Below are 12,912 nucleotides of genomic sequence, written 5' to 3'. Positions count from 1 at the left end.
GAGGGCATTAAAGGAAATAATAATCCAAGCATCTAAGGTTAACGGCAGTGCATACTGTAATTGTTCGAAGTGCTTTTTTGTATCAAATAATGTTTACAAATTCTACATGTTCCTGCTATCTATGACTAACATATATATGCATTAGCATGGAATTAAACTTATTTTAATAATGACAAATATGAATGTAATTCATTTTAGTAACGAATCTAATCTAAATTTTGCTGGGTTGAGTGTGCTGGGTCATTTTGTTGGGTTATTTTAGCACAGTGTTGGGTAGTTTCTAACCCAACTTAATGGCTGGGTTATTGTCACTGATAGTAAAATTCACCACAGCCAATCTGTACACAGGTTTATCTGTGCCAAACTGTCATTTTTGCCTCCTGTCCTGAGAAAACGTCCTGAGGGAAATCTTCCTCATTAAAAATAAGGTTTGTATTCACCTGTATTCCTATCAGTCATTACTGTACAGACAGGAACAACTTCTGTTGTCTCACACAGGGGCGTAGAGTCCAGGGGGGATGGGGGGAGGAGCCACCAGTGACAGTAACAGTCATATTGATACCAGTTGTCTTTCCACAGGTACCAGTGCACTGAGGTTGCTCCTTTTGCTTCTGCCACCTCCTAAAACATAATATAACTGTTTTTACTTAAAGGGATAGTTCATCAGAAATGTAAATTCTCTCATCATTTACTCACCCTCATGTCATCCCAGATGTGGGAACACAAAGATTTTTAGAAGGATATCTCAGCTCTGTAAGTCCATACAATGCAAGTGAATGGTGACTAGAACTTTGAAGCTGAAAAAGGACATAAATGCAGTATAAAAGTAATCCATACGACTCCAGTGGTTTAATCCATGTCTTCTGAAGTGATCCAGTTGGTTTTGGGTGAGAACAAACCAAAATGCAACTCCTATTTCACTGTACATTTTGCCATTGCAATCTCTAGGCACGAGCATGATTTCAAACTCAATTACTCTTCCTAGCGCCATCTAGCGGCTGTGCACATGCGTCAAGCAGAAGGAAGTGTAATCAAAGATATTGATATTACAGAAGATCTTGATTAAACCACTGGAATCTTATGTTTTACTTTTATGCTGCCTTTTGCTGCTTTTTGGAGCTTCAAAATGTTGGCACCCATTCACTTGCATTGTATGGACCAACAGACCTGAGATTTTCTCCTAAAAATCTTATTTTTGTGCTCTGCAGAAACAAATAAAAATAAAGTCATACACATCTGGGATGGCACAAGGGTGAGTAAATGATGAGAGAATTTTCATTTTTGGGTGAACTATCCCTTTAAATGTTTTATGAACATGTATGATTACTTTATGGATCTTAATGAATTTTTCATAATCATTTTACTTTTTAATTTTTGTCCTCAAATAAAAAATAAGTTAACCTAAACTGTTCTTGTGCTTATTTCATTCTTATCGAATCTTATCATATATATATATATATATATATATATATATATATATATATATATATATATATATATATATATATGCTATATTTAAAACAATTTAAAAAAATAATTTTTCATTTTATCTTACAGCAAAATCTCTATATACAGATTTTTCTGTAGAAATAAATGAAAACAATAACCATTTATTAGGTAAAATTAACCCAGCATATTGTCAATATGAGCTGACATGTTGGGTTAAATGTACAACCCAGCTTGTTGGGCTAGTTTAACACAACGTATGTTCTGTCCAATATTTACCCAGCACTGGGTTGCCAATTGTGTTATTTTTAATGTTGACTATAGTCAATATCTTGTGTTTTTTTAATCATCAAGCATGCAGATGTAATGCATTTGACATTTATTTCATAGCCTCTATAATAATATAATGAGCCAAATGAATATATCATCTTGTAATGTGTTGCCATGAAAAGTATTATAGCTGTAAATCTGGTATTGACACTGATTATGTAGTTTATTTATTTATTTATTTATTTATTTATTTTTTGTTAAATCAGCCAGCAATGTTTAATTAACCTGATATTTTTATCATATATTAGTATAGTATAATTCGTAAAAACAATTAAAAAAAAGATGTCATCTGATAATATGTTGGCATGTATATAAGTACATTTTTTTTATTGATACTAATTAAGGATGTTTTTGTTAAATCAGCAGTCTTACAGCAGTCAATTTTAATTAACCTGACATTTATATCATCTTTAATAATATATATTTTTCACCTAAGAAGCATAAATCATCTAATAATATATAGACATGCGTTGTGTTGACACTGTTTTGTTTTGAAACCAACCGTTGACACTTTAAGAGGAGTATATATTATGTTTAAACACGTTTAACCCTTGAGCGTCAATTTAAAAAAGTTACTCAGAGGTCCTTAGAGGACAAAAATGTCTGCGTCAGAAACTGCTATAATATTATATATTAATATTGTTTCCACTTTCAGTGAGTTAATTTTTTTAACCAACATCAGTTCCGATCATAACTACCAAATATTAATTAATTTTCAGGATTTTATCCCTTTAAATGCCAGTTTGTTTACATATTGCCACTACTGTTTTTTCACACACACACACACACACACACACACACACACACACACACACACACACACACACACATTCAAAACATACTCTGACATCCATACCAACACACCCACACAATTTTAGCTGCATCATTTATTCAGTTGTCCTGCAGTGCTCTATAATACAGCAAACAGAAAATAGGAAAAAAGCATGTATTTGCTCCATAGGCTAAACATGAGAAAAATGGCGCCATCTGGTGGAAAATATTTAAAATGTACATTTTGAAGCCAGGGCTCCGGAATGATAGCATAATATCATATAATTCATGATCTTATGCTTTAATGGCACTGGGATCAAATATTACAGTTTTAATGGGTTTCAATTGGGACATTTTTGTCCTGAAGGTCCTGAGTGTAACTATTTTATGTACACAGTGTATTACAGATGTATTATAGGAACTGAGGTTGAAATGTTATGCCGTTGGCATTAACACAGCCAAAATGACCGGGGAAAAAAGAAAAGACCAAAATGTCCCATAGTTCGTACAAAGGTTAATGTATAATATGTAGACAAAATATGACCATAACTGGCTTAACCCGGAGAACAAATGCACCAACATGCACCGTTGAACTCGACGGCTCCCAGGCGCGCAGGCGTCATACGTCATGCGTCATACGTCCTACGTCATGCGACGTGCGTCTTATGTCACGCATATACGTCATGCGCCGCACGCAAATGACACCACTTTTCCCAGGAAGTAACGGCTGTGAGTTGGAACCTGCAGGTTGTTTTCTTTCAGTTTTTAATCAAAAGTATCGATGACTCCGTAGTAAAATGACAGATCGGCAGCGTCGCACATACACTACCCTACTGCACTGCATCCTGATCTCAGGGGTGGTTGTGAAAGCCATAGAGCCCGTGTCCACCTCTCTAATAGTGGGCGCAGGAGCTGCTGCACTGGGGAAGAAACTCTATCGATATTTATTTGAGGTGTGCGATGAGAACTGGATCAACTTTAATGCAACAGGTAATATGGATTTTTATTAGTTTTTAAGTATCGTAGGTTGATTTGATCTGGATCAACATGCTTTTATGCATCATTTTATGCTCTGGTTGCACTAAAATACCCTTCTCGTGCACACTTAATCATTCTTTTCATTGCATTCTTATACTATGAAGTGCAGTACAGTAATATTTGTGGTTGGAGATGCAGGTTTATTATTGTTTTCATTGGTTTATTATACCGGTGTATTTTTGTCACGTACTATTTTAAAATTAGATAAATAATGGAGCCATATGCTTGATATTTATTTTCAGATTTTTTCCCCCTTTGTAAACAAAGAAACTTGTTTTGTAGTGCCAGTAATTTATTAGCAATGTGGATTTATCCAGGCATGAATAGTTTTGGTTTGATCAGTGTGTCATTTGCTAATTTATAATATTTTATAGAGCTGTCACGATTATGACATTTGGCTGACAATTAATAATTGCAATTATGATGATTAATTTTCTCTTTAAGGACTTTCACGATTAATTAGCATGTAAATTGTCATATTTCTTAAGGTGTGCTTTTTTTTGCATGTGTGTTTCATAAACCTTAAGAAGTCATTTTTACATATTTAACTTCAAATGTATAAATCAAATAATAAAAATGGGATATATGATTTCCTTTTAAGGCTTTAAAAACATATGAATGACATGAAAAATAATGTTTTAAATATCAAAAATATTTTTAGACAAAACATGTCTCTCTTTAAGGTCAACTTTAGTTTTGGTCAATTTTACATTTACAGTTTTGTTTTGTGAACTCATATATATATATATATATATATATATACTTTTATTATATTATGCAGTAGTAAAATATTTCTGTCCTAATTTCTTAACGTTCATATGTTATTTTAATGCTCCAATTAAACCCACAAGCCCTTATTTGTCATGAAGCAAAACCGTAGAGATTTCATTTCATCACTCCGCAGAAATAGAGTAAGTGTGCGTCTCCTCCGTGTCACTGCCTGTCATTAACACTGCGTGTATAAGTGGGGCCTGGGTAGCTCAGTGGTAAAATACGCAGGCTACCACCCCTGGAGTTCGCTAGCTCGCTAGTTTGAATCCCAGGGCATGCTGAGTGACTCCAGCCAGGTCTCCTAAGCAACCAAATTGGCTCAGTTGCTAGGGAGGGTAGAGTCACATGGGGTAACCTCCTCGTGGTCGCTATAATGTGGTCCGTTCTCGGTGGGGCACGTGGTGAGTTGCGTGAAGCCTCCACACGCGCTATGTCTCCGTGGCGACGCGCTCAACACGTGATAAGATGCACGGGTTGACGGTCTCAGATGCGGAGGCAGCTGGGATTCATCCTCCGCCACCCAGATTGAGGTGAATCACTACGCGACCATGAGGACTTAAAAGCGCACTGGGAATTGGGCATTCCAAATTGGGTGAAAAAGGGGAAAAATCCACAAAAAAAACAAAAAAACGCTGTGCGTATGAACCGGATACGGCCAAGGTAATTTGTCATTACACGATCATTTAAACCAGCTTCCGGACAGAAGCTGGTTGATGTCCGTGGCTCAATGACGCTCCGAGTTCAACTGAATGACACACACATATTTATACGATACATTCGCTTAAAATTCACTTTCTTTTTTTTTATGTTTTTATGTCACATTGAATGTGCCCATTAATAAGTGCTGCTTATGTCAAGAACATTCAAACTTGCAACATACACAGTATTCCTGCCTTCATTTGTCCTACAGTCCGCTCCACTGACAGTCATGTTCACCTTGTGCTGTGGTGTCTATTAAAGGTCCTTAGTGCAAATTCTATGAGATAAACGCAGACTACAGTACATCTCTCAGGCAGTTACTGCTGTTGTATTACATCATCGAGTCTCTTTCATTGAAGTCCTCATCAGTATCTGCAGTGATCATCAGTCGCTGTGACAATAAAGTCCATCCAGATTCTCATGGCTTCTGTGCAGTGAGCTACAAGGAAGAAGAGTCACTCGTACATTTTCACACAGAAGGTGAGACTCGGGCGTGGAGATGTTGAAGCCGTTCGTAGATGATCATAGTAAATTTCCTCAATGGCCTGAAAGTAAATCACTCCTTTGAGTTTCTTTTCATCGAGTTTGGTGTTGTATGCCAGTCTTTGGTGGTCGAGATCGAATATAAACCCCCTTATTTGGGTATCAAAATGTGATTGGAATTTGAATGCCCAATAATCACGGTTATCTCAAGTAACCGCGATCAGACGGTTATTTAATAATCGTGACAGGCCAGCTATTTGATTAATTTTACATTTATTTTAGCTTCATGGAAAAATGTAGCCATATTTTTACTGATTACTTCTTTTTATTATTGTAAACATTTAAACTTATAGAACATTCCATTTTTATTTTGTGCTTATAAATGTATCTTTTATCGAATCCAGGGTGTGCTGAGTGACTCCAGTCTGGCTTCCTAAGCAACCAATTGGCCCGGTTGCTAGGGTGGGTAGAGTCACGTTAGGTTAACCTCCTCGTGGTCACCATAATGTGGTTCTCGCTCTCGGTGGGGCGTGTGGTGAGTTGTGCGTGGATGCCGCGGAGAATAGCGTGAAGCCTCCACAAGCGCTACGTCTCCGTGGTAACGCACTCAACAAACCACGTGATAAAATGCATGGATTGACAGTCTCAGACGCGGAGGCAACTGAGATTCGATCTCCACCACCCGGATTGAGGCGAGTCACTACACCACCACAAGGACCTAGAGCGCATTGGGAATTGGGCGTTCCAAATTGGGAGGAAAAAAAAGAAAAGGAGAAGAAGAAATGTATCTTTTAAAGACCTCGATATACTTCCGTAGAAGTTCTTCTTCGTTCTTCGTTCAGGTGTAAAAAGAAGTTCTAAACAGCCGAGCAACGATATACTGTTTGCGAACATTCAGACACCTGCCACACCGATGTGGGAGGCATTTAGAAGAACATTTAAATATCAGGACACTACATGTAAAACCTTAAAAAAGTAGAATTCACATGAGGTCAGTAAAACAAGCTGTTTTAGCCACTCGATGATGATTTAAATTAATATATATGCAGTAGAAAATGTTTCATTTGTCTTGTTTACATTATGAATTCATGACACTAATGCGCTAACATGCTATACTATGCATGTATATATATGTGCCATAATACACTCTGCTATTGTAATTTATTATGACACTGATACCATTGCAAAGACGAGTGTATAAAAGTGTTAATGTGCAGAACAAAGGTAAAACAATGATGATTGAGGCATATCTTACTTTAGACAGATGTGTGAATGGCTTTTGCTGCAGATGGCACAAGAGTAAATGGGCACTTGAGAGTAATTGAGAAGATTTGATTCCTTTAGTAGACTAAAAAAATCACATGACATGGTCTTGGAAAATGTCTGAGTGAACGGATCGTACATGTGTAGGTACATTTGCATCAGCTCGCTAATAACTCTGCACATCGATGTGTTCATGTTGACTTATTTTGACTCACTGAACAACATAAAAAGAATTAGCCATCGGCCTCAAGGTAGGTGGAGCTCGGGGCCTGGGTAGTTCGGTGAGTATTGACGCTGATTATCACCCCTGGGGTCGCAAGTTCGAATCCAGGGCGTGCTGAGTGACTCCAGCCAGGTCTCCTAAGCAACCAAATTGGCCCGGTTGCTAGGGAGGGTAGAGTCACATGGGGTAACCTCCTCGTGGTCACGATTAGTGGTTCTCGCTCTCAATGGGGCGTGTGGTGAGTTGTGCATGGATCGCGGAGAGTAGCATGAGCCTCCACGGTGTCATGCACAACGAGTCACGTGATAAGATGTGCGGATTGACGGTCTCACTAAGTAGTGGGAATTGGGCATTCCAAATTGGGAGAAAAATAAAAAATGGTAGGTGGAACTCTTCGTCACACCTACCAATGATGTGGACCAATGACAGTAAGAAGGTGTTTAGCAACCGGTCAGAAGTTTTCCGAAAAGTTCACCCCAGCAAACTGTTACTAACTACAGAAACGAACTCAAAAACACCTTCTTTTTGGCCAGATTTTGTTCTGAATGTCGTCACACCCGTTCGTTCTTCGATTTCGTAGGAATTATATCGAGGCCTTAAGTTTGCAGTTAAAAGAATAATCCGGGTTTAGATCAATGGGACTTAAGTTATGATCAGTTGAAAGCATTTGTTGCATAATATCAATTACCACACAAATTTGTTTAGACTCAGCCCTCCATTTCTTAAAAAAAAAAAAAAAAAAAAAAAGAAAAAATCTGTTTTACAGTTAGGCACTTACAATGGAAGTGAATGGGGCCAATCAGTAAACATTAAAATACTCAGTGTTTCAAAAGTATAGCCACAAGACATAAACAATATACGTGTTAACATGATTTTAGTGTGATAAAATCACTTAATAACTTTTTCTGTGTAAAGTTATATATAATTTTCTAACTTCGTTGCCATGACGACATAAAGCCGTAAACCTTAAACCTAAAACGACTGTAAAAAAAGACAATTTAAACAACTTTACAGCTCAAATAATACATGAGTTTTAACAGAATAGTTAATGTAAGTGCTTTTATCAAGTTATAAGCTTCACATTTCTGCTTTTAAACCCTCCAGAAATTGGCCCCATTCACTTCCATTGTAAGTGCCTCACTGTAACCTCGACATTTGCTTTCTAATTCTTCTTTTTTTTTTTTTTTTTTTTAAGAAAAGGAGGGACGAGTCTTTTTGTGTGTGTGATCAACCTTGTGCCACAAATGCTGTTGACTGAGCTCAACTTGTATTGAACCCACGTATGTTCTTTTATATATAATTTTTTTTAAAGTGCAGTTCTTATTCTTTGTCCATTTATTACAATTGTAATGCAATAAAAGTGTGTGTGTGTGTGTGTTGTGGTGTAGTGGACTTTGGCTAGTAACCATATGGTTGTAGGTTCAAATCTTGCACTGGATGATCTTAAAATTGTATTCTGTGAGGTTGTGTAGTTGTGCAAGGACGTGTCATTGTACCCTCGAGCAAGACACTCAACCACTCAACAGGCCTTTGTTGTTAATGGTGTTAATGGTGTCTTTTTGTAATGCAACATTGTGAGTCTAGGAAATACATTGCACCGCTCCTGGCCATGGGGTGATAAATAAGATCCTCTTCTTTAATGTACTGTTCTCACTGAATGCTACTGACATGTTGCATGTCTTGTAAATTAATACCACATTTCTGATCATGCAAATCTGTCCTCTCATCCACAGGACTGAAGCATGACCTTGACACGAGGCTGTTCGGGCAGCACGTTGCTACGCAAGTCATTTTAAAAGCCGTCACGGGATTTATGAGCAGTGAAAACCCAAAGAAACCGCTGGTTCTGTCCCTTCATGGCTGGACTGGGACGGGGAAGAACTTCGTCAGTCAGCTCATAGCAGAAAACATTTACCATAAAGGCATGTCGAGCAGTTTTGTTCATCTGTTTACAGCCACAGCACACTTTCCTCATGAGAAGCACATAGATTCCTACAAGGTAATGTCTTTTTATATACACACAAACACTGAATGCACACTGACATTATATAAAATATTCTGTTGCACCACAAAATACCTTAAAGCTGAAGTGTGTAACTTTTTCAGTGTTAAAATACTTTCCCTTATCTCAGCATATTATGCAGACAACTATAAGAAAGCCATTTGTAAGTTAATTTCTTGAAAACTGTAAACACTGTGTCTCTGTGGCACTATGAAAATTGCTCCGTTTGTTTTTGAGCAACCAGTCTCTCAAGAGACAGTAACATTGATTCGACCAATGGCGTAAATTGGGGGTGGGACTGTCTGTTTGTTTGATCATCATGGGGTGTTTTCAAAAAGCTGATTTGAAAAGTTAATGTTTTATTTTTACAGTGGCACTCATGGCACAGAAATTATATACTTCAGCTTTAAAAATACAGTATTTTGCTGCAAATAAAACAAATGCCACGTGTCAAATTGAAGTGTGAAAATGCATCAATTTCAGTGCTTTTATTACAGAATACAATAGCCAATTAATATTACTATAATAACACCCAAATGTATTGTATTTTCTTAATCTGAAATACAATTCTTGACCTGTTTTCAGTTGTAAAATTGTTGCAGATTGTGCTGAAATCAAATGGAACCAAATTTCATATTTCATGATGCATAGTAAACTAAATATCACACTCAAAAGTTGTCTCTGCATTGTCATATCTATATTTAATTGTGTACATGTGTGTTTGTAGACACAGTTACAGGAGTGGATAAGAGGAAATGTGTCCAACTGCGCACGTTCAATGTTTATCTTTGATGAAATGGATAAAATGCATACCGGACTGATCGACAGTATAAAACCATATCTGGACTATTATGACAATCTGAACGGAGTGTCATACAGACAGGCCATCTTCATCTTCCTCAGGTCAGCTTAAAGGGATAGTTCACTCAGTCATGAAAATTCTCTCATCATTTACTCACCCTTATACTATCCCAGATGTGTATGACCTTCTTTCATATGCTGAACTCAAATGAAGATTTTTAGAAGAATATCTCAGCTCTTTTGGTCCATACAATGCAAGTGAATGGGAGCCAACATTTTGAAGCTCCAAAAATCACATAAAGTCAGCATAAAAGTAATCCATAAGACTCCTGTGGTTAAATCCATGTCTCCAGAAGCGATTTGATAGGTATGGGTGAGAAACAGATTAAAAGTCCTCTTTACTATACATTCTCCTCCCTGCCCTTTAATCAGTCAATGTCCACTTTAACTTTCCCATTCTTCTTCTAGTATTTTTGCTGATTCATATTCTTCGTGCACATCGCCCCCTACTGGGCAGGGAGGAGAATTTCTAGCAATATAGGACATAAAAATGTATATGTTTCTCACTCACACCTATCATATCGCTTCAGAAGACATGGATTTAACCACTGGAGCCGTATGGATTACTTTTATGATGCCTTTATGTGTTTTTTGGAGCGTCAACATTTTAGCGCCCATTCACTTGCATTGTATGGACCTACAGAGCTGAAATATTCTTCTAAAAACCCTAATTTTTGTTCTGCAAAAGAAAGAAATTCCATCACATTTGGGATGGCATGAGGGTGAGTAAATGATGAGTGAATTTTCATTATTGGGCAAGCTATCCCTTTAATTTAGATTGTTTATTAGCCTTTTCTTTTCCAAAGGGTTTTGAATGTTGTGCCATGTTTTAACAAAATCTGCTTGATGGTTACTGTGTAGATGCATTTTGGCAGTCGGATGCAATTGTTTGTTTTACATACTTGAATTAGCATTAATTTCATTCATTACACTGATTTTTGTGTTCATTTCTTTAGCAATGCAGGAGGAGAGAACATTGTTCAGGTTGCTCTGGATTTCTGGAAAGCAGGACGAGAACGAGAGGAGATCAAGCTGAAGGATTTAGAGATGGCGCTTTCACTGTCTGTCTTCAACAACAAGAATAGTGTGTCTCCCTGTTGTTCTCACTGTGTAGTATAGTAAAGGAAAGCAATAAGCTGTGAGACACCATGTGTTAAATGATTTTATCACAGTTAAGTGTTGTTAGGCCTAGTAAAATAAATGTAACACACAGCCTTAGCTTTTTTCTCCATATTTTATAAAAGCAGATTTACACTATAGTAAGCTGAATGCAGTTACTACTAATAAATGTTTACTTTATTATTTTGTCGTCTTTCCGTCTGTAGGTGGTTTCTGGCATACTAGTTTAATCGATAAGAACTTAGTGGATTTCTTTGTGCCATTTCTTCCGCTGGAGTACAAGCACGTCATTCAGTGCGGTTTGGCCGAGATGGTCACCAAGAATCACGTGCCGAAGCAGGAAGTAGTTGAACTGATGGCCAAGGATCTGAACTACTTCCCAAAAGAGGAACGTGTCTTCTCCATGCAGGGCTGCAAGATCATCTCCAGCAGACTGGACTTCTATATTAACTGAACGAGAGAGAAAACAGAATCGAAAACAGCGATTCATTATTGACTGTGTGATTTTATTTAATTTTTTTTTTCCCCATGGAACTGTGCGACTCTGTCCATCTAAGATTTGCATTTTTATACAGACAGAGTGAGTTGGGAATATTGTCTTGCTCATCTAGTACAAATCAAACAGTACTGCATTCCATGATGTCACAATCTCGGATGAAAGCAGGAGGACGATTTTGACTCAAAGCAAGTGTTCTCTTATGGAACTGTTTTATTAATTTGGGATCTTGCAGGTTAAGTCCTTGTTTCAAGGATGAGTCCGATAGAGGAAGCTTTTTTTAAAACTTTGCACATTGTGGCGCTGTGAATCACTGGCTGTCAGTGAGTTTTTTAATTTTATGTAATGTTGTCAATCTGTATTAATTATCATGAGAAAACGTGTATTTGCCTTTATCTTGAAATGTCAGATAAACATTTATTTCTGCCTTTTTGAAGAAGAAGAAGAAGAAGAAAAAAAACAAGACTTGGATGCTTAAGATGGTGATGATCGTCAGATGTCTCACAATTGTTAATTTCAATCTCGTTTTTGAACTTTGAAACTAAAGCAAAATTTTCTGAAACATGTAGTCACCGTCAAGGTTTATATTTGGGTTTGTCAAAGTTCAAGTTTGGTCGGAGGTGCTATTAAGCAAATCAGTGCCTGTTTATCTTATAAGAAGAACACTTAAATACAGTTGATGAGCATGTCAACATGCTATTTTCATATTTGTCATTATTTGATCATCATCTGCTTGGAACTTGTGCGTTTGAGATATTTGTGTAGGAAACCAAGATAAAATGGCAAAATACTTGAAGGATTCAATGTACATATTGATTTTGATAAAAGCTTTATGAGGTAAACAGATTTATTTTGTCTTGCAGAGAGTTATTCTTATACTGGCCTGTTGGAGATGTCTTTTTCTGATCATATTTATTTTCTTTTAAAAGTCTGCAAACTTCAAAATGTGCTTCATTTTCAGTATACTTTAAATTGCTTGATTTCTCAGCACCAGTTTGGCTAAATAATGTTCGGATAGATATTCACTAAATTACAATAATTTGACGATCGCTAGCCCTTGTAACTGGGCTCTTATCAAGCTATGGAAAAATGACAACGTTAAAGGCCTAAATACATTTGTTTTATAACTTAAAATTCTAATTATAGAAATTAATTCGTTTTAATAAAGTCCTTTCGTCACTTTAATTGTGTATGGCCATCAGTCATTTTTACATAGAGACTTGAACAAGAACGACTGGTTCACTTAAAACACATATTTTCAGAAGCAAAGATTTGCTCTTGAACGAAACACCTAGCCAGTGTTACTCTGATCAGTTCTCTGGGATAGTTCACTCAAAAATCGGCATAAGGGCAACAGAAGTGCTCCAGACGACTCTAGTGGTTAAATCCATATCTTCTGAAGGGATAGGA

At 36.9% G+C, this 12,912-nt stretch overlaps 1 protein-coding gene across 1 annotated transcript; it reads left to right on the top strand.

The window, feature by feature from the left end:
- Positions 1-3,246: 3,246 nt before the first annotated feature.
- LOC127431136 (torsin-1A-like) lies at positions 3,247-12,348 on the top strand. Its single transcript, XM_051681413.1, has 5 exons — positions 3,247-3,537; positions 8,758-9,023; positions 9,754-9,929; positions 10,844-10,971; positions 11,213-12,348. The coding sequence occupies exons 1-5, from the start codon at positions 3,345-3,347 to the stop codon at positions 11,458-11,460; spliced, it is 1,011 nt and encodes a 336-aa protein (XP_051537373.1). The 5' UTR covers positions 3,247-3,344; the 3' UTR covers positions 11,461-12,348.
- The last annotated feature ends 564 nt before the right edge of the window (positions 12,349-12,912 follow it).

This window comes from Myxocyprinus asiaticus, chromosome 40 (genome assembly GCF_019703515.2).
Source record: "Myxocyprinus asiaticus isolate MX2 ecotype Aquarium Trade chromosome 40, UBuf_Myxa_2, whole genome shotgun sequence".
NCBI lineage: Eukaryota > Metazoa > Chordata > Actinopteri > Cypriniformes > Catostomidae > Myxocyprinus > Myxocyprinus asiaticus.
Note: the sequence above shows the minus strand (reverse complement) of the source record. Positions and strands in the feature narration are given on the sequence as shown.